This window comes from Stenella coeruleoalba (genome assembly GCF_951394435.1).
Source record: "Stenella coeruleoalba genome assembly, chromosome: 20".
In the NCBI taxonomy this organism is placed as follows: domain Eukaryota; kingdom Metazoa; phylum Chordata; class Mammalia; order Artiodactyla; family Delphinidae; genus Stenella; species Stenella coeruleoalba.
The window spans coordinates 17672933-17696035 of NC_137166.1; the positions used below are offsets into that span (position 1 = coordinate 17672933).

General features: G+C 38.8%; 1 protein-coding gene across 1 annotated transcript in view; it reads right to left on the reverse strand.

The window, feature by feature from the left end:
• SNTB2 (syntrophin beta 2) overlaps nucleotides 1-23103 on the reverse strand; it is a 101604-nt gene that overhangs the window by 38090 nt on the left and 40411 nt on the right. Inside the window, exons 2-4 of the mRNA XM_079908563.1 lie at nucleotides 20346-20559; nucleotides 7719-7929; nucleotides 1352-1494 (exon numbers count right to left, since the gene is read on the reverse strand). Of these exons, the coding sequence (XP_079764689.1) occupies nucleotides 1352-1494; nucleotides 7719-7929; nucleotides 20346-20559 (568 nt within the window). The remainder of the gene's footprint in view (nucleotides 1-1351; nucleotides 1495-7718; nucleotides 7930-20345; nucleotides 20560-23103) is intronic.

A 23103-nucleotide genomic window follows, 5' to 3' on the forward strand; every position in this document is an offset into this window, starting at 1 on the left:
GCATTATGGGAAATGCTGAGCTAAGTCATAGTTCTTGACCTCAAGGAGGTTATAATTTAGTGAGAATTTTAGAAATAAATAGAACCAGAGAAACTGATGGTTAAATTCAGTCTTTCTGAAGGACCATTATGTCCTGAAGAAATTAATGAGGGCACACTTCCCTAACTCTGAGGCTCAATAAATCCTTTATCTCTATTCTGTGATCTAAGGGCTCCAGCTCTAAATTACACAGAAACTCCTGAAAAGCTATGTGGAAATTATATTTTTATAAAAAGAGTGATATATGTAAGGGAACTTGGCAAATTGAAGGAAATCCTACATAACATAGAAGCCTTCCTGGAACAGAAGAATACTCTGCTTCACGTGACTCTCTGTCTGCTGAAAGCAGGAGCCCCCATACTGTTGCCCGTGGGACATACCAGATGGCTCCACCATTTAGCCTTTCTGACTACCAAGTATTTTCTCTGGGGCTCCCTTTTTTTTTTTTTTTTTGCGGTACGCGGGCCTCTCACTGTTTTGGCCTCTCCCGTTGCAGAGCACAGGCTCTGGACGCGCAGGCTCAGCGGCCATGGCTCACGAGCCCAGGCGCTCCGCGGCATGTGGGATCTTCCCGGACCGGGGCACGAACCCGTGTCCCCTGCATCGGCAGGCGGACTCTAAACCACTGCGCCACCAGGGAAGCCCAAAACCTGATTCTTTTTTAAGCCCAAATAACACCGAACGTGAACATGTTTTCTAGTTTCACACTAGATAACTACTTTCTAGTAATTTCTTAAGACATCTTGGTCCCCAAATCTACATTTCTCTATTCTTTTCCCTTCCAGCTCCGCACATTGGACATGCTAGAAACATCCTGTTGCTTCAGGTCAAATAAATGTTTATTTGATGGAATCAAAATTATGTACTCTTATACTAGAAAGAGAAGTTGAAGAACGTTTTGGCTGAGTTGTGTGGTTTATCCACGGTACCACAGTCTTGTTTAAATGATTTCATCACTCAGTCAAAATGCTGCCACTATTTCAGTGGTTTTCTAGTCACAGTCAATAAAGTAAAGGAAAAAACCACACTATTTACTTATCTTCATGACTAAGCAAGTCGAAAAGAGCAGTTAGAAAGCTGCTTCAACATCTTAAAAAATACACACAAAAATACTAGTGACAGAAACCATTTATTTTGAGCTAGGAGCTGCAAAATAATCAATAAGGTTGTGAAAGAAAAGTTTTTGTCTAAATCAACTACATCAGCTACTTAAATGTTATTTTAGCCACCTAAAAGATAATAGAATTCATTTTTAAATTCTTTAGTAGATTTAGAGGAGGATAGACATTTTTTTTTTTGTCTTTAGTCTTACCTTGTGGCAACAAGAGGGTAGCTATGACACGGTGATGCCCAGGCATCCCTTGTCCACGGCATACAGTCATAAAGCAGCAAATCCTTCTCAGTCACAGCCATGAGGACAGGTCTCCACTGTTGTCTTCCACCATCTAGTTTTGCCTGTTAAATTGGTGAAATCCAGAAAGTAGAGCTAACTATAATGATCTGTAACTGTAAAAGTTCCTTCAGTGACGGCCTAAGATAGTGGGTCTCTATTCTGTTTCCCCTTCCTAACAGATGTGAGGAAAAGGAAACATCCCATCAGGTTCCTTCCCACTGGCAGGGATTCTCCACTGGGAGGTGTGAGGTGGATTGTGTAGTTTGAGAAAGCTCTCCCTGAGTGAGTTACAGACATTTTCTAATGATATGACACAGTTTTATCCCTATTCCACAATAACTAATTATCACCAATTCTAATTAAATACATAGTACTCTGTTCAAAATGATAATAGTTTTAATATGTCTGATGTGGGAGTAACATCTTCTAAGTACAGGATAGAAACTATTACCAAATGAGTCTGTATAATATAAACATCATTGTTTTTCAAATATTTTTGATCAAGACCTACAATAAGAAATACATTTTACATTGCAACTCAACACATACATATAAATATTGAATTTAAAAATTTCCAAAACAACACAATTCCTATACTTTGTGCAACGTACTCCGCTAATTTCTATTTTATCTTTTTTAAACGCCGATATGACCAATTATGCTGTATTTTGGAAAACGTTGATATAAACTATTTTCAAAGAGTTCCCCATTATAGTTCAGGAAGTTTATGTTTCAGTTTCAAGTGTACCATTGCATTTAATTGCATAAAACTCAGTTATCTCTATGATGGTTTAAAAATGTAGGAAAACAACCACTACTTATACATATTGTCAAGGATCCAAGACTAAAAAACAAAAGACTATGTTCAAGAAAAGCCCTGGTATCATCAAAATGTTTGCCTTCATAAGATGAGAACTTTGAGCAGGGAATGCTTAACAAGAGTATTTTAACCCTCATCTTTTCTGCTATCACTGATGGCTTCAAGGTGAATTTAAATTGATGAATTACTTGTCTCTTACTTGTCTTCAGATCTGCTTTTTATTTTCTCTTCCTTAATGACTTCTGAAGGTAATATGAACATGTCAGAGCCCCTTAAGAATACATCTATAATCTGAAAAGTGACCTGAGTGGTTCGGTTCTGTGCTATAACATCTACCACTGGGATGCTTTTCTCCTAGCTACAGCCATGAGCTGATTCCAGGAAGGGGAAATGAATTCCAACCAGTGAAGTTACCCATGTTCGACCCTGTGCTGAAAGCACAAAATACATGACCCAACCCTGAGTATTCAAGCAAAGTATGGTAGAAATAATTAATACTTTCCTTACCAGTGAACCCAAGTTTTCTAAGACTCTGTATTAGTCTAAAGTAATGTCTGGAGGGAGAGTATCAGCTGTAAAGAGGTTCTCTTGGATTCTTAAATTTTGGGGTCATAGATACCCCGAAGGGATTTCTAGTTTATGTGCACTACTAAGTCTTTGCCTCCGAGATTGTTATGTATAATATTTCATAGGGAACATAATGTAAAAATGTATCTTCCCAAAGGGATAAAATGACTATCTGATTTTTTTAATTAATTTTTTTGCTAAGTTATAAGAGAGATTTTGAACACTAGATCACAGTATATGCATTTAGAAAACCTAAATTAAATGTATTTCTTCCCAAAGAAGAGAAAGGAAAACTGCTAATGCCAATACAAGCAAATATGCAATTTCAAGACAGAGAACTTTTCTTTCAATTAACAATTTTTAAAAAGTGTTTATTCTTGGGACTTCCCTGGTGGCGCAGTGGTTAAGACTCCATGCTCCCAATGCAGGGGGCCTGGGTTCAATCTCTGGTCAGGGAGCTAGATCCCACATGCATGCCACAACTAAGGAGCCCGTCTGCCGCAACTGACAGGGCACAACCAAATAAATTATTAAAAAAAAAAAAAAAGGTGTTAATTCTTTAGCTCTTTTGAGTCCTTAGTTTTTGGAGACTATCTTTTCCCTCTTTTACTTACCATTGGAGAAAAATGAAACCTCAGTTTAAGTCATTCTGTTTGCCTATTTGCCTTAACTTATAAGGATACTGTTTGCTTTCACTGGAATCAAAATGCTGCCTGCTATATGTAGTATGTGTTTTTGGTTGTGGTATCAGTACAAGCAGCCTTGGGACTCCACTACTGAGGTGTTTTTTTTCCCCACTATCGAGTTTTTGGCCAGAGAAAAAAGGGATACTAAAGTTAGGGTGCTGCTTTGCTTGTGTTTCAATACCCACACATGCATACACCTGGCCAAACAATAGCCTTCTCCAAATTTTATTTTCTAATAACTAGAGTTGAATAGCACTAAAGATGAAAAATTAATAATAGTTATTATTCATTCCCTAAATGTCTTCATCCCACAAATCTTTTTAAGAGGTGATGTACTTCTGCTACTTATGTATTTTATTATTACAATAGAAAACATAGAGCAAAAAATAAATTGTTCCACTGATCCTGATTTAGTGTATATGTTCCTAATTTGAGTCTTTACACAGTTTGAGAATAACCAGGGACAAGGTAGGAACTGTGACAACAAAGTTTTCTTTGGCTGTCTTGGCTTTTCTACCAACACTCAAATGCTTAAAAATACTTATTTCGTAGGTAACGTATGTCCCCTCATTTGGTGGACTTAGAGAAGATTCCATCTTAAGAATATAACCAACTAAAAGGTAAACTATCAGTCACATAAAAATCAGTATCAATAAAGATAGAAGTGCCTTGCACAGAACAGATTATCTATTGGTTACCAAACATCTGTAGCATAGGTTTTCCCTATTTTAAGCAAATTCAATTTATGACAATGTGAAATAACAAACAGATAAGTTAAGGAGAGATCATTTAAAGTTAAATAAATGATAACTATCTTTTCTTTACAACTGAAACAGTTTCATTCATATGCAAGCTTTTCAGGAAACACATCTATTGCTAAAATAAATGTTTACCTATTTTAAAAAGATTACATGATCTAAAATTATCCTGACCATTTTCATACTCATAGAATTAAACAATCTTACCGTTAAAAAAGGCAACTCTTATCACATACATAAGTTCATTATAAATAATACCTCTGAGAAATGGTATCCAGTCTTGCTTGAACAACTTATTCTAAGTGTATTTGATTTGGGTAACCCAAACAACTACTTGGAAAAAGTAAAAATCATGAATAGTTTAGAAACAGCACTTTGGATTAGTTCTGTGATACTATTTTTAAAGAATTTGAAACTTTTCGACTTGGTATTATTTTCCAACCCTGAGCTTGTGTTCTTGGACAGTATTTTATAATTAATGACTTGTTTGTTTGCTTTTTGCATGTATATATGTAGACAAAGGAAAAAAATTAGTGAACATCTACTATTTACAAAGCATTAGGCTAAGTTCTCTAGGGACTAAAGATTTGGGAAAAATGTGCTCCTATCTTCCAAGAGCTCACAACTGAGTGGAGGAAACACACACATAAATACAGTCCATAAAGGGCAGACTGTGATGAACTTGTGGCTTTATATTTCTCCTTTCTACTTGTCTGTATGTAGCATAAACCAAATTAAGTTCACTTTAAAGGTCTGGCAACTCTCATACGTTGCTGGTGGGAATTTAAATTAGTTCAATCTTGATGGAAGGCAAATTTGGCAATATTTATCAAAATTACAAATGCATATACCTTTTGTGGTAGTTTAAAAAGATGTCCACAAATTCTTTACCATTCTTCCCTTTAACAGCCGGAGCCCTGGGGTATAGACTGGACTTAGTAACTCACTTCTAATGAAAAGAATAGAGAAGAGACTAGATCATAAAATGTATTGTGGCTTCCATCTTGTTCTCTCTGTCAGATCACTTGCTCTGACAAAAACCCACAGCCATGTCTCGAGGACACTCAGCCAATCTTGTGGAAAGGCCTGCGTAGCAAGGAACTGAGGACTTCTGCCAACAAGCAGTAAGAAACTGAGATCTCCTGCTAACAGCTATATAAATGAATCATGTTGGAAGTGGACCTGCCAACCCAGTCAAGCCCTCAGATGACTGCCACCCTTGCTGACAGCTTGACTGCAACTTCATGAAGCGTCCCAGGCCAGAACCAGGAAGCTAAACTGCTACCAGATTCCTGATCCTTAGAAACTGTGGGAGGTAAATGTTACTTCAAAGTCACTAACTCTTGGGGGTAATTTGTTTTATAGAGATAGATTACTAATATACCCTTTGAACCTGTGCTTCTGGGATTTATCCTATAGGTATAGAAATATCTCCTGTTCTATGAACTCTAACGATCAAAGCTCAGGAAATGATGTAAAACTTTGGATAAATCCCTTTCTAACCAAAGTTTTACTGCTCACTACTAGAAACTTAAGAACCAAATACATTCAGATAATGTGTGTTCCCTTGTTATCTGATCTATCTGAACTCAGGAACCAAAGAGTTTGGAAAGCACATGTGTGAAAGGACAAACTACAAGGTTATTCATTATAGCATTCTTTGTAATGGCAAAAGATTATGACAACAAAACTGGGGGGAGTGCTTATTTAACTGCAGCTACACAATGGAAAACTATACAGTTGTGAAAAAGAATGCTCTCTGTGCTTTGATATGGAAAGATCTCCAGGATATATTGCCTAATGAAAGAAACAAGCAAGGTATAAAGTAGTGTGAATAATATGCCATCTTCTTTTATAAAAGAGAAAAAGAAGAATATATATTCATAATTGCTTTTATTTGCATAAAGAAACTCTCAAAAGACTCAGTAGAAAGGAATGAAAGTGATTACCTCCCTGGGTGCAAAGGGGTAGGAATTAGGCCGATGAGGGAGCAGAAGGAGAGTAAGACATCACCTATTAACTTTTTATTCTGACCTTGGAACTATGTGAATGTATCACCTTTTTAAAATCATGAAGATTTCTAACATTGCTGAAAGCACAGAACAATTACCACTCAATTGAGGTTTTCAACCAGCATATAAAAATATAGAAACAATGATAAACACAACTAAAAGACTAAAACTTTCAAAGTTGTAAATACTTATACCATGATTTTCATTAGTTTCTTCTGCTTAGTTATTCTAATTATGACTCCTAGAAATCATCACAGTACGAATTCTGTGTTATCATTTATTAGAATCATTATTTGGAATGTTTGTAAAATTTCACGGCTGAAAAAAAACTAAATCAGTGGAGTCCAAAATCCACTACACAATCACCTAGGGAGCCAAATGAGATTTCCAGGCCCCACCATCGGTCTACCAAATGTGAACTCTTGATGGGGAACATGGGGAGCCAGACCTGGGAAACTGTATTTAAAACAAAACAACAACGCAAAAGAACAAAACCTGTCTGGGCTGATACTGATGCAATAATCCCTGCCCCCTTGCACACACGAAGAAACTAGGATGCAAAGATATGAAGGCACTTTTAAAAAGATCTAAAACCAGTGAAAAACAGAGCTAGCACTTGAACACTCATCTCTGAATCCCTATTCTGTCTTCTGTTTTCAACTCCCTCTGGCCCAGCTGACAGTGAAGGACCAGAAAGAAAAAGGATGTATTGTAATATCATGTAGAACTTTTAGTCTCCCTTTTGCCAAATTTGGATCTAAACTAACTTGGATTATATCCTTCCTTTCCCTGCACCCAACATCTACTTAGGTTTTCTTGTTTCTCTTCTTTTCATTTTTCAGTTGTAGAAGACAACTATACATGTGTTTAATGGCTTGTAAAGTGTTTTGTATATTTTATAATTTTCCCAGACCAGGGGAGTAAGCCTGTTGTCCCTGAAACTCTGTCAATAGACTAGAACAGGAATTGGGAAACTATGACTTGTGGGCCAAATACAGCCCACTTATCTCTTTTCGTAAATAAAGTTTTATTGAAACACAGTCACATCTATTCATGTTCATATTGTCTATGACTGTTTTCTTGCTATAATGGCAGAGTCAAGTAGTTGTAGCACTAATAGCCCTTTGTAGAAAAAGTTTGCTGATCCTATTCTAAAACCGTGAAAATTATCTTTAGTCATTAAGGATACAGATGTTACTAAGAACCCCTTTTTAGTTATGTTATGATGATGATGATCATGACAGTCAATTCTTCTGGTAGAGGTGATAATTAGCAACAAACAACTAAACACTAGGGGAGGAGAAACAGAAGACTAACAAAAGATCTGCAAGCTAGACATCCAGGGCCTGACTGCATGATAAACATTACAGACATACGAAATGGGGGAAGCATCCTGGCTCTGAGTAGTGACCTGGTGAGACCCTGCCCTGCCTCCCAGCCTACCTGTTCTGCCAGCCAGGCAATGTGCTTAACCTCCTTGCTGCCTCCTGCTGTACTGGTTGCACCAAGCATGGCATTGAGTTCAGCCAACACCTGTGGGAGGAGAGCCATTATGTTGGTGTGGATAGCTACGAACCAGGAGTGTGCTGTGGCTGTATCCTTGCAACGTAGGATCAACGTGTTCCTGCTATCAGGAGAATGTAGCTCTATCAATCTGTGTGGAAAAAGAAAAAAAAAAGTGAGCTAGATCAGAAGCCATCAAACCTGCCATGGTTTAACATACTTAACTGAAAATCTACTTTTACATTCCAGAATATAAATACTTTCTCTTAATTCCTTAGGGTCCAATTCCAGAGAGATCCACATGTGGAAAGATCATCATTGGAAAGACTAACTGCTGGGTCTGTTGTTTCAGTATTAACGTAATGATCTAAGATAAGGGAACCTATTGTAGAGTCTGTAGTAGAACACTGCACTTTGCCTTAATTTCCATGTCAAAGAAATGGAAAGCGTGTTGAATCTCATAGGCACATTGTAAAGAAAGAACTAATATATTTTTTAAATACTTAGAAAACTCTGGTATACAGTATTGCAAGGTATATAGAACCTACTGCCAAACAGTGAACTGAAATTTCCACTGTGTGAAATAAAGAAAATAGCTGAAGAATGACGCTTTACGAAAATTTGAAATTGTTTTTGAGGGTCTGGGTAACATTATATGATTAAATCATCCGCTGAGTCATGGTAGAAGAATAGTTAAGAGATCTTCAACTCTATGACTATTATTTGTTAATACTCAACTGTGAACAATCTATACTTCAAAAGTAACCTTTAGGAATTACATAAATTTTTTAAAAAGTACACTCAACAAATTCCTTATAAAGCAATTTGTTGGGTAATATTTTGTGTTTTGATCAAAGTTTTTGCCAAGATGAATTTTAAAAATCATTCAATAAATGACTAACATATATACACTGCTGTGTTCTAACAGTGAACATACATATCTTTTAAAATGGAAAAATAATGTGGTAGGCTGGAAATTGACAAACTGCCACTGACCAAGGAGAGATCTTTTTATTCTTTCATCTTTCTGAAGATAGTCTTTGCTTCCTTGCAGCACTGTCACCAGATCCCACATCACCTGTCAAAGATGACCAGTTTACATGTACACTAGGCATTTCTGCCTTGAAGCTTGCATCCCTCTCTTTTGTCCTGTTTAGAAATTCCTTTACAATTCCAAATATTTTAATTTGCCATACTTAATACGGCAAATATTCGTTCTCATTTGAACTCTGGTCAGTCCACCCTTTCTTTTTTTTTACACAGGCCTCTCACTGTTGCGGCCTCTCCCATTGCGGAGCGCTGTGCTCCAGATGCGCAGGCTCAGCGGCCATGGCTCACCGACCTAGCCGCTCCGCGGCATGTGGGATCTTCCCGGACCGGCGCACAAACCCGTGTCTCCTGCATCGGCAGGCGGCAGGCGGACTGTCAACCACTGCGCCACCAGGGAAGCCCCACCCTTTCTTAAATAAACATTTATTGAGAACCTACTGTATGCCAGATACTATGCTTGACACTGTGTTAGAGATACAGCAGTGAAAAAGATAGGCAAAAAAAACTAGTCTCTACTCTCACTGGGACTATCATCTAATGCGGAAAGCAGAAAATTTATAATTAACTAATACACAATTACAGGTTACAAAAACTACTTCTATAAAGAACTGTGATGACTACCACAAAGTTCCTGGCTAAAAATGGCACTCCCAAGATGGGAGTAGCAAAGCAGGACTGCAATGGAGGCCTCTACACCTCTGGGGCACACTTACCAAGCTGGTGTCATGCTGTGAGTCAATTTATAAACACATCTACCTGGTACCTACCTACTTACCCACTCACGTGCCCTCCCACTAGACTTACCCTCCTTCTAGCTACCTGAAGTTCTAGCCACCAGTCTATCCATGTTTTATATGGCTTCACAGTTCTAGGGCAATAGCCAAGTAGGCCAGAAAGTTCTAGAAAATAGTCAAAACATAAAATAAGATCTGTGACCAGCCAAAACACTTCACAAAGCCCACACTTGAAATATCTTTAAACAGCGTCATAAGCTATCCTGCTTTCTGTTTTAGTTACAGTTCTGATGAATTTATTTGATTTCCTATCCTATAGCTAAATACAGTGAGAAGTAGCTTGGAATTAAAATTTAGAGGGTTTTGAATAGCAGGTTAAGTCTGAATATTAATTGGTAAGCAACATGGAATCACTGAGGATTCTCAACAAGGGAACGATATGATCAAAACAATGAATTAAAAATAATTTTATGAGATATCTGTACACCTAGGTTCACAGCAGCATCATTCACAATAACCAAAAGGTGGAAACAACCCAAATGTCCATTGATGGAATGGATAAACAAAATGTGATATATATATATTGATATATATATATATATATATATATATATCCCACAAGCTACTTGGCATGGCCAAAATAATAATAATAATAATTTTATGGTGGGATGTAAGATGGATTACAAAAGAGAAATGGCCTGGGGAGGTTTAATTGGACCCAAGAAGGATGAGACTACACAGAGCTCACCAGCAGGACACATTCCTAGTCAGGAGGAACACCTCCATCCTAAAAGCTCAGCAAAAGTAGAAGAAAAGAGATTTCTGACAAATAGCTTAACATTCACGTTGAGCTTTGTTTAGTCCTCTATATTACTTTATAATGTTTTTTCTTTTTAATGTTATTTTCTACTATATCAATTGTTGCCGTCATGGTCCTTAACATAAATATTTGTTGGCTAAAAAAATGATTATATTTTCTAGGGGCTTCCCTGGTGGCGCAGTGGTTGAGGGTCCACCTGCCGATGCACGGGACGCGGGTTCCTGCCCCGGTCCGGGAGGATCCCACATGCTGTAGAGCGGCTGGGCCCGTGAGCCATGGCCACTGAGCCTGCGCGTCCGGAGCCTGTGCTCCGCAATGGGAGAGGCCACAATAGTGAGAGGCCTGCGTACCGCAAAAAAAAAAAAAAAAAAAAAAGATTATATTTTCTAAAAGAAAAATAGTTATACATTTATTATGGGACGGTTTAAAATAGTATATTACACTCACTCCCTGGCTCTGAACTCCTGGCAGCTGCTGATCCTTTTACTGTTTCCAAGGAATCATACAGTACGTAAGCTTTTCAGACTGGATTCTTTCACTTAGCAATATGCATTTAAGGTTCCTCCATGTCTTCTGTGGCTTGACAGCTCACCTCTTTTCATCATTGAATAATATTCTACTGTCTGGATGAACCACAGTTTGTTTATCCATTCACCTATTTATTGAAGGACCTCTTGGTTGTTTTCAAGTTTTAGCAATTACGATTAAAGCATTTGTGTGTAGGTTTTTGTGTAGATATACGTTTTTGAACCCTCTGTGTAAATACCAAGGAGCACAACTGCTGAGTCACAGGGTAAGACTACGTTTAGCTTTGTAAGAAACTGCCAAATTGTCTTCCAAAGTAGCCATAGCATTTTGCGTTCCTACCATCGATGAATAAGCCTTCCTGTTACTATACATCTTTGCCAGCATGTGGTAGTATCAGGTGGATTTTGGCCATTCTAATATGTGTATAGTGGTAACTCATTGTTTTAATTTGCAATTCCCTAATGGCATATGATCTGAGCACCTTTCATATACTTATTTGCCATCTGTAGTTCTTCTCTGGTGAAGTGTCTGTTCAGATCAGATCTATTGTCCATTTTAAAATTGGGTTGTTTTCTTATTGCTGAGCTTTAGAAATTCTTTTTTTTTTTTTGCAGTACGCGGGCCTCTCACTGCTGTGGCCTCTCCTGTTGCGGAGCACAGGCTCCGGACGCGCAGGCTCAGCGGCCATGGCTCACAGGCCCAGCCGCTCCACGGCATGTGGGATCCTCCTGGACCGGGGCACGAACCCGTGTCCCCTGCGTCGGCAGGCAGACTCTCAACCACTGCACCACCAGGGAAGTCCTAGGAATTCTTTGTAAATTTTGGATATCAGTCCTTTACCTAATATGTATTTCACAAAGATTTTCTCCCAGTCTGTACCTTATCTTTTCGTTCTCTTAACAGTGTGTGACGGTTAATTTTATGTGTCAACTTGACTGGGCTAAGGGATGTCCAGGTAGCTGGTAAAACATTATTTCTGTGTGTGTCTGTGAGGGTGTTTCTGGAATGGATTAGCATCATCAGTAGACTGAGTAAAGAAGATGGCCCTCGACAATGCAGGTGGGCATCATCCAATTCACCGAGGGTATGAATAGAATAAAAAAGCGGTGGGGGGGCAGGCAAGTTTGCTCTCTTCTTGAGTTGGGACAACCATCTTCTTCTCCTGCCCTCACACACTGGCGTTCCTGGTTCTTGGGCCTTTGAACTCGGGGTGAATTATAAGACTGGTTTTCCTGTTTCTCCAGCCTGCAGACAACAGATCATGGGACTTCTTGGTCTCCACAACTACATGAGCTAATTCCTATAATAAATAAATAAATCTACCTAACTATCTATCCATCCCGTTGCTTCTTTCTCTGGAGAACTCCAGTACACAGTATCTGTTACAGAGTAGAAGTTTTTAATTTTAATGAAGTTCAACTTATCAATTTTTTCTTTTATGTACTGTGCTTTTGGTGCTGTATGTAAGAAGTCACCACCAAACTTTAAAGAGAATGTTTAAAAAGCATAATCCTACAAGCTCAGGGAGAAGGGGAGAAGAGGAGAAGAGCAACTACAACAAAATTTTGGAAGCTGGCAAACAGACAGAGCAGACCTAAGAAAAGTGGGGAGGGTCAAATCCAAGCTGATCCATGTTGCAGAATCCTGAAGAGGCTGGGGAACTGGAGGCACCAGTTACCTCTGGAAGTGGGAGTAAAGCACTCAGCTAAAATAAAGAGGCCGGCTGATTGTTTCAGCATTCCCCATCCCCAGCGGCCAGTGACTGCCCCACCCTCAACCCAGAAGAAGATTCATATCCACCCTCATTCCACCAAACTGAGTGCAAGAGCCAGTGATGTCCTTAATTTAGACCTTATACCAGGCTAGTTGTTTTCTACAGAGGCTATTTACATCCAGCTGGTTGTTTTGGCACTGTAACCAGCCTAACATCCTTAATCGCATGCTAAAAGTTGTTGCAAAACTATGACAAAAAATTTCTTTCACTCCTCCTACTGACCTACTTAGAGCTAAAGGCAGGAATCAGTTCATCCTTCTCCGGACACAAAACATTCACCTTCTGAAAAAGCCTTTATACCTCATACAGTTCCTGGGAGAGTCTCTCAGACACAGCTCCTTTGCCACAGTTTAAACTCTGAAAATCCCGATGTTAAAGATCCTACTTATTAATAACTGAAAGAAAGGAAAATAAGTCTGATATAAAATAAACTTAACCTGATTAAGCAGGAAAAGATCATGGGACCACTAGGCTGGAAAAAGATGAAAACAGGAAATAAAACAGTTCCCAGGACAGAATCACCAATTTTTCATGAAGAGAAATTTTGCAGTGTTTCTTAAAAAGTGATTGTAAAATAGAAAATTAAATTAGAAGAAACAGAAAATAAACTCCAAAACAGGACTAATGATTCTAGGATCCAGAAGTCTGTTTGCCTTTAAAGAAGCAGCCCCTAGAGCTGATAAAGGGGACAAAGTGTTTCCTAATGTCTACTGCTGTTTTAAAAGACAAATTCAAATGAAAATTCTACGAATAAAAGTTTGGAGGCAGTCTGCCAGTCATTGTTTGGGCCCACAGGAGAGAGGAAGAGACAGCTACAGTGTGAAGAGTTCTGGCCTCTGGTCAAACCACTGAGGATTTCCTGAGAAATGCAATTACATTCTGATCAGATGAATCAGATCATGTTTAGGTCCACAGAAGCATAGGATTCTTAAGTCTAGCCTGCTTATTTCTTCTGCTTAGTAAAGTCTTTGACATAACTTATGTGTTCAATTTAGTAATAATCATGTTGTTTTATACATCATAAAGCCAAAATTTACCTTTTACATGGAAAACAGCCGAAGTGAAGATGACCCAGACATTGTGAACCAGCTCAATGATAACAGAGTTACATTTCCGAAAAGCAGCGTTTAAGAACACCTTGTCCTCGCTAAACTCCGCACTGCCCACAATGCTGTTTGCTAAGGAACAGGCTCATGTTCTCTCCCTGGACTTTGTCATTATTTATTTAGCTTTCACTTTCCACAATGAACCGCTTATAACTATCAGAAGCATCTAGTGAGGTCTTGAGGACTAGAGGTGGAAGAAGCAAATAAACTTCCCCTGCCTCTTTACTTATTCATTCTGATGGTCAGCACTTTTTCTCAGCTTTAGATAGCGAAACTAAATCAATGCAGTAAAACAGAAAAAAAGGACGCTTTCCTCTCATGTCAAATAAGTTTTTTATCTAGAAAGTGAAGTGTTTACATTAAAATGAAGGATGAACCACAAAGAGATTCCACTGCACACCCATCAGAATAGTTAATATTAAGAAGACTGACACTACCAGTGCTGGCAAGGATGTGAAGCAATGGAAACTCTCACACACTGCTGGTGGGCATGTAAAATGGCACAACCACTCTGGAAAAAAGCCTGGCAGTTTTTTAAAAAACACACACACACAAAAAAAACCGAAAAAAAAAAAAAAACCTAAACATACACCTACTCTTGCAGCCAGCAGTTTCACTCCTAAGAATTTATCCAAGAGAAATAAAAATGTATGCCCATGGGGCTTCCCTGGTGGCGCAGTGGTTGGGAGTCCGCCTGCCGATGCAGGGGACACGGGTTCGTGCCCCGGTCCGGGAAGATCCCACGTGCCGCGGAGCGGCTGGGCCCGTGAGCCATGGCCGCTGAGCCTGCGCGTCCGGAGCCTGTGCTCCGCAACGGGAGGGGCCACAGCAGTGAGAGGCCCGCGTACCGCAAAAAAGAAAAAAAAAAAATGTATGCCCACAAGAGTTGTACAAAAATATTCATAGTAACTTTATTAATATTAGCTCCAAACTGGAAATAGCTCAGGTATCCGTGAATAGGAAAATGGATAAAGAAACTATGCTATATTCATAAAACATAACACTACTCAGCAATAAAAGAGAAAGAGTTATTGTTACATGCAACAAGAAGTATGAATCTCAAAATTCTTATGGTGAGTTAAATAATTCTATCACAAAAAAGTACATATGATATGACTACATTTACATGAAGTTTTAGAATAGCTGAAACAGATCTATGACAGCAAGTCAGAACAGTAGTAGCCTTGGAAGGTGGGAGAGGGAATTGACTGGGAATGGGAAAAAGAAAACTTTCCAAGGTTAACAGTAATGTCCTGTATCTTGATAGGCTTGGGTTACATAATTTTAGGCATCTGTCAAAATTTAGGATTTGTGTATTTTATTGTATGCAAATATTGTCTCAAAAGAAAAAAGCTACAACAAAAACACTGAACTCTATATGCACGCTTGAGTAGAGAGAAATATTCTAATGTGTGCAATTCACTTTGAAATGCATCAAAGAAAATTAAGATGGATTGACGGATGGATAGGTGGGCCAATCCATGATAAAGTATATATAGTAAAATGTTAATGGTAGAATCTAGGTCGTGGAAAAATGAGTGTTGACTATAAAATTATTTCGACTTTGCTGTATGTTTGAAGATTTTCATAATAAATTGTTAGGGGAAAAATGATGATGGGAATCCACTTGCCTATGTAGGGCTTAAATACCAGATTCATAATTATTTTCCAGATTAGGGCACATCTAAGCCTATTCTTTGTCAGAGTTTTACCAAAGACTATGTGGAAGATTAAGATTTTCAAATAGAAATATGGTCAGTTATATAAGGCTGCAATGTGATAAATATCTTGGTGACAGATGTCCTGATGAACTTATTTTTGCTGTTCCTAAATGAACTGGTTTTCTCCACGGCTTTAAATGTTGCAGCTGTGTTACCTGTCATGACATTTCCTTTGACAGAGCTGAGATAAATTTAAGGATCAAAGAGCTCCAAGTGACTTTACAGATACTATCTTATTTATCCTTGAAGTAAAAGAACAGAGTTGAGCAAGCATTATTATGTCCATTTTACAGAAAGAAAAAAACAGGAGGACAGAGGAATTAAGGGACTTATTTAAGGTCAGAAGGACACCAACAGCACCTATAATAATAATATATTGAGAGCATACTATGCCAATTTTATAATTGTTCTCTTATTTAAATCCTCATATAACCTTTCATTTTATACAGGAGGAAACCAAGGCTTATGAAAACAAATAGTTTGCCTAATGTTACAAAGTCCATCACCCTAACTTCAGTCTAATTACTCAATGGCTCTGAACATTTTTTTCTACCAAGACACTTAGGATAGATGTTCACATTCCTGTGGGTATAACCAAAGTTAAGTATAATTTTTCCAGGTACCTGCAATTCTACTGCTTTTCTTTTTCTCTAGAAAGCACTCTGGAATGCAAGTAAGAGTGACATAAGAATAACCTTTAATCTCTTCCAACTTATATTTTATAAAAAGCAGATCATTTGCAAATTTGGTATTTTTTTTTTCTTTTTTTGGCCACGCCATGCAGCATGCTGGATCTTAGTTCCCCAACCAGGGATCGAACCCGTGCCCCCTGCACTGAGAGCACTGCACACGGAGTCTTAACCATGCGACCACCATGGAAGTTCCCAAATTTGCTATTTTAAGTAACTTTGGAAACGAATTACTTTGCAGCATTAAGCCTGATAATCTGCAAAAGCCTAACTCTTCTAAGACCTATCCTTGTAGAGTAATAAGTAGACTGATCATCTTACTGAAGAGCACGGTGTGATACAACTCTTATAGCCCAAACTGCCCTCTTCTGTTGTTTCTGAAAATCTACTTCAAACTTGACCATCCACCAAATGTCTTTAGCATATACGCTAAAGAGAATGCAGCCTCAAGTTTTAATAAAGGTCAAGGTTATTGAGCTCTAAAAGGTCTTAGTGGATGATAAACTAGCACCACTTTCAGCAATACAGCCAAGTCATATCACCTTCCTCCTTCCTTCTCTCCCTCCCACAACCCCAGCGTGCTATAGAAATATATCAGCAGCACTACAGGTGCTGTAGACTGAATGCTTGTGTCCCTGCCTCAAATTCATGTTAAAATCCTAACCCCGGGGCTTCCCTGGTGGCACAGTGGTTGAGAGTCCGCCTGCCAATGCAGAGGAAAAGGGTTCGAGCCCTGGTCTGGGAAGATCCCACATGCGGCGGAGCAACTAGGCCCGTGAGCCACAACTACTGAGCCTGCACATCTGGACCCTGTGCTCCGCAACAAGAGAGGCCTCTATAGTGAGAGGCCCGCGCACCACGATGAAGAGTGGCCCTGCTCGCTGCAACTAGAGAAAGCCCTCGCACAGAAACGAAGACCCAACACTGCCAAAAATAAATAAATTAATTAAATTATTAAAAAAAAAAAGAATATTAACTTTAATTTTACTTGAATGAAACATTTTAAAAATGAAACAGAAATAAAACTATATGGGGGCTTCCCTGGTGGCGCAGTGGTTGAGAGTCCGCCTGCTGATGCAGGGGACACGGGTTCATGCCCCGGTCCGGTAAGATCCCACATGCCGCGGAGCGGCTAGGCCTGTGAGCCATGGCCACTGAGCCTTCACGTCCGGAGCCTGTGCTCCGCAATGGGAGAGGCCCGTGTACAAAAAAAAAAAAAAAATCCTAACCCCAAGTGTGACAAAATTAGAAGATGGGGCCTCTGGGAGGCGATTAGATCGTAAGGGCTGAACCCTCACAGATGGGATTAGTGCTCTCATGAGAGAGACCCCAGGGAGCTGTCTAGATTTCTCTGCCATGTGAGAATATAGGAAGAAAATGACCATCTATGAATCAGGAAGTGGGCCTTCGCCAGACACTAAATATGCCAGTACCTTGATCTTAGACTTCCAAGGCTTTTCCCTAACTGTGAAAAGTAAATTTCTGTTGTTTATAAGCCACCCAGTTTACGGTATTTTGTTACAGCAGCCTGAACAGACTAAGACAACAATCTATTCTCATTCTCAGAAATGACTTATAGGGACTTCCCTGGTGGCACAGTGGTTAAGGATCCACCTGCCAATGCAGGGGACATGGGTTTGAGCCCTGGTCCGGGAAGATCCCACATGCCGCGGAGCTACTAAGCCCATGTGCCACAACTACTGAGCCTGAGCTCTAGAGCCCGCGAGCAACAACTACTGAAGCCCACACGCCTAGAGCCTGTGCTCCGCAACAAGAGAAGCCACTGCAATGAGAAGCCCACACATTGCAACGAAGAGTAGGCCCCGCTCGCCGCAACTAGAGAAAGCCCGCGTGCAGCAAGACCTAAAGCAGCCAAAAATAAATAAATAAATTTATTTAAAAAAAAGGAATGATTTATTATGAAAAGACTTAGCCTGAACACTTTCCTCAGCCTGACAATCAGTTGACAAATATAATGTCTATTTGTTCTCTTTATCACATTGTAACTCTATTCTAATTCCTTCTCTATAGTCCTAACTACATAATTTTTTTAAGTCCATGATTAACAAAGTCTCTACCTAAATATATCTCATTTGAGAAAAAAATTTTAACTTGGATTTAAGAGGCAGAGTTGATTATTTACTTTAAAAATTAGATTCTTTATTTTTATTGGAGCATAGTTGCTTTACAATGTTGTTAGTTTCTGCTGTACAACAAAGTGAATCAGCCACACATATACATATATCCCCTCTTCCTTGGACTTCCTTCCCACTTAGGTCACCAGAGAGCACTGAGTAGAGTTCCCTGTGCTTTACAGTCTATTCTCATTAGTTATCTATTTTATACATAGTAGTGTTTATATGTCAATCCCAATCTCCCAATCTATCCCCCCCCCGACCCTGATATGCATAAGTACAAATTAGATTCTTACTGTATGAAAAAAAAAAGCATTTCTTTAAAGATCAAGCTGTTCTGTATTTATATATGCTTCAATATACACACAATCTTTCACAAATAAACCTGTATATAACAAGAAGTAATTTCTATGTCTTGAACTTTTAAAAGAAAGCAAATAAAAACAATACAAATGTATCAGAATGTAATTTTCAAAATATGTATACATGGGAATTCCCTGGCGGTCCAGTGGTGAGGACTCTGCACTTTCACCTCTGAGGGCTCGAGTTCAATCCCTGGTCAGGAAACTAAGATCCCACAAGCTGCATGGCGTGGCCAAAATATATATATATGTATGTAAGTATGTATGTATACAAAGTTAGCAGTTAAGACTTTTTTTTTTTTTTTTTTTTGCGGTACATGGGCCTCTCACTGTTGTGGCCTCTCCCATTGTGGAGCACAGGCTCCGGACGCGCAGGCTCAGTGGCCATGGCTCACGGGCCCAGCCGCTCCGCAGCATGTGGGATCCTCCTGGACCGGGGCACGAACCCGTGTCCCCTGCATCAGCAGGTGGATTCTCAACCACTGCACCACCAGGGAAGCCCAATTAAGACTTTTTAAGCTACTATTTCTTGAGAACCTACTATATGTTTGGCTCTATACAAAGGGCTTCATGTGTGTTATGCCATTTAATCTGCACACTGAGTTATTCTTTTTTTTTAATCACTGAGAATATGGAGGTTTATAGAGGCGAAGGAACTTGCTCAGAGCCTTCTTTGGAGCAGGTGACCTAGTTTGGATTCAAACCAAGGTCTGTGTGATTGCAGAGCTCAACTCTTTCCAGCATACACATAATATATTATAGAGCAGGAGCTTCCATGTCCCCATGGCCTAAAATGCCCAAGGTCATTCAGCTTCTTGCTGTCTTCTGTGAACCATCCCATCCTGATTAGGCACCTGGCTATGCATTCAGATCAGAGGAGACCATAAAAGCGAAAGTATATTATAAAAAGCTGGTCCTTAACTATGTCTTTGGACTACTTTCTTTATCTCTTTTTTTCCCCTAATCTCTAACCAGACACTAGGTTTACCAGTACCACGTCATGGCATTAATGAAGACAAAGTCATAGAACCCAAATGGTGATAGAACTAGGAGGGACATTAGAAATTATCCAATCCAATGCTCTCATTTCACAAATGAGGAAACTGAGGTCAAAAGAAGCTAACTTGCCACAGTCACGTTATTAGCTGATGCAGCCTGACCTATAATGAAGATCTCTGATTCTTTTTTCTTTTTTTTTAAGATCTCTGATTCTTTACACTAACCATAGTATAAGGAATTTCCTCCTAGGAGATATTTGTTTAAATTTCTTGGACAAGACTTTTTCTATTATTAAGTAATATTCATAATGAATAAACTAATAGTAACACTCCAGAAAGGTTTAAAATGAAAAGTAGAAGCCTCTTCTTTCCTTCTACCTTCTAATCCCATTTCATTCCCCAGGCATAACCATCATTAAGCTTCTTGTATGTTCATCCAAAATTGATCTATATATGTACATATATGTGTGAAGTAATTTAAATATGGAAGTACAAAAATGATTCATCTCAGACTGATGTTTTCCTCTATATAATTTAGTCAACAGTCATATATTATTGCATAAAAATATGCAAAGGGAGAAAGTAATATTGCAACATATCTGTAAGTTTGCAAAGCTGTAACTATGATGTTCTCCTTAGGTACAGCTCACCTGTTTTCCAGGTCCGGCATGCTTAGGTTTCTAGCAGCAAAGCACATTTTGAGAGGGATGACCTTCCTGTCCTTGGTGCTGTTCTGGTGTTTTGGAGAACCGGAGTCCTCACTGCCACTAAAGCTTGGTGACTGGGGAGCTGCACCTTCCCATGGCAGATCTGATACTAACGATGGCTTCTTGATATATGGCGTCACTTCTCGGATGAATTTAACTATGAACAAAAATCAAAGAAGAAGGTTAGTATTTTTGCTTCCTGTGAAAAATAACAACTGAAATATATACATACACGAACTATCTGGCATGAAGTGAAAAAATACACGAAGTTAAAGAGCCAGCACACAGAATCTCAGGATTGGAGGGTGCTTTAAGAGCATGTAATCCAAATGATATACCACTACTCTATCCTAAAAACTAACTTCTGAGTCTTTGCATATTGTTGCTTCTGCTTAGGACTCCTTTCGCCCTTTGTTGGCCTGGCCAACTCTACTCAAGAGTCACCTCCTCAGCAGCCTTTCCTGTTCACTCTCTCCAGGGTATTACCATTACTCTTCTGTAGCAACTTCTAAGCACCCTGGGTTGTAATCCCCTGTTAATACTTCAGTTCCCTGCTGGCTGCGAGTTCCCGAAAGGCAGGGTTTACAATTTATTCAATCTTGGTGTCTAAAATCCAGACCAGTGCCTACTCAGTAAATGTTTGAATAAATGAGTGAAGGAAAAAATGAACAATTAAATACCTGAATTATCTCAGTAGTTGGCCATCATGAATGAATCTGGATAGATTCAGTACCTCCTGAGACAGCCCCATCTAGCTTTAGACAACTCAACATTTAGAAACTTGAAACTTCCACCCATTGGTTTGCTGACTACAGAAGCCATATAGAACAAACTTAATCTCTTCCACATGAGAACCCTTCAGATATCTGAAGACTAAGATGATCTCTCTCTTCTCCAGACTAAGCTATGTATCTCTACTTCAATTCGATTCAACTCAGTCAACATTTTCAGCTACCTTCCAAGTATCAGGCATTAGGCTAGCCACTGAGAATACAAGAGCAACTTAGGCATGGACCCTGCCTTCAAAGAATGCCCAGTCTAGTAAGGGAGACAGCTTTGGAAACGAACCATTATAGCTTTGAAAAACAAGTACAAAAACATAGTCAAAAACAAAGTATTTCTATTAACAGTAGCCCCAAATTAAGATATAGCTTTTAATATATGTGAAACGTTTTTCTTTTAAGTTCAATTTTAAGACATATAAAATACTTCTTTTACCTCATTCATGACTGGAAACTACTATCATTTGAAGCACTGTGCTCTTATTTCAAAAACTAGATAAACTGAAGATTATTAAATCCTTTTTTAGTAAAATCTTAAAAAGCATTAAAATGTCAATAAATCGTTGAATGTAGATAAATCGGTCACCATTTCCTCTTCTAACATCAATATATGTTACATCAGTAATCTACCTCCTCTAAAATTCCACTGTGGTAGGTCATTAGAGTAGTATCATGGGAACTGAAAAACTAGACAGATATGATCATTATCAATGCTTATCAATGTCATAATAGCTAGTATTAATATTTTATAGCATTAGAAGCTTTACAAGCCTATGAAACTTTACTAAGAAATAGATTACTAAATCTAAAAAATAATCAGCTATGTTTCTAAAAACATAGCTAACAAGTCTTTAGAATATTGTTTCTTTTTTGAATAGGTAATACATGCATATAAAACAAAATTCAGGGTTTCTCTGGTGGCGCAGTGGTTAAGAATCCACCTGCCAATGCAGGGGACAAGGGTTCGAGCCCTGGTCTGGGAAGATCCCACACGCCGAGGAGCAACTAAGCCTGTGCGCCACAACTACTGAGCCTGCGCTCTAGAGCCCGCGAGCCACAACTACTGAGCCCGTGTGCCACAACTACTGAAGCCTATGTGCCTAGAGCCTGTGTTCTGCAACAAGAGAAGCCACTGCAATGAGAAGCATGTGCACCGCAATGAAGAGCAGCCCCCGCTCGCGCAACTAGAAAAAGCCCGCACGCAGCAACAAAGGCCCAATGCAGCCAAAAATAAATAAAATAAATAAATTTTTTTAAAAGAAGAGAAAAAAACAAAATTCAAAAAGTATAAAAGGTTTTATGATAAACAGTATGTATTTCTAGCAGCCCAATTCCCATCCCTGGAGGCAATTACTGTATGGTCTTCCAGCAACAGGCTAAGCATGTATGAAAATAGACACACATACGTGTGTATATACATAAATACACACAATGGCAGTATATTATGCTTACTGTTTCCACATCTTGCTTTTTTAACTTAGTAATATTGATGATAATCTTTTATAAGCATAGCATCCTACCACTCACTCTACATGATATGGTGACAGAGAGGCCTTTGGAATCAGACCTTGTTCAAATACTAGCTACTAACTGTGCTTGCTACTTCAGAGCTATGTGACCTCACTTGACAGTCCTGAAGTCCTCATCTATAAAATGGCAGTAACACTAAGCAAGTAAAAATTCTAGGCACATGCTAAACATTCAATAAATAGTAGGCGCCTTTCTTCTCCTTCCCTAATTTAAAAAGCTAGAAAAGTTAAAAATTTTAAACAGCAATCAGAAGAGGCAACATTATTTTCCTATAAGTTATTCAAGAAGATCTGCTGAAGTTAAGCATAATTCTAGAAAATATAATAATGCTAATGCCAACATTTAGAAAAAGTTTGTGTGTATTTGTATGTGTGTGTGCTTTCTATGTA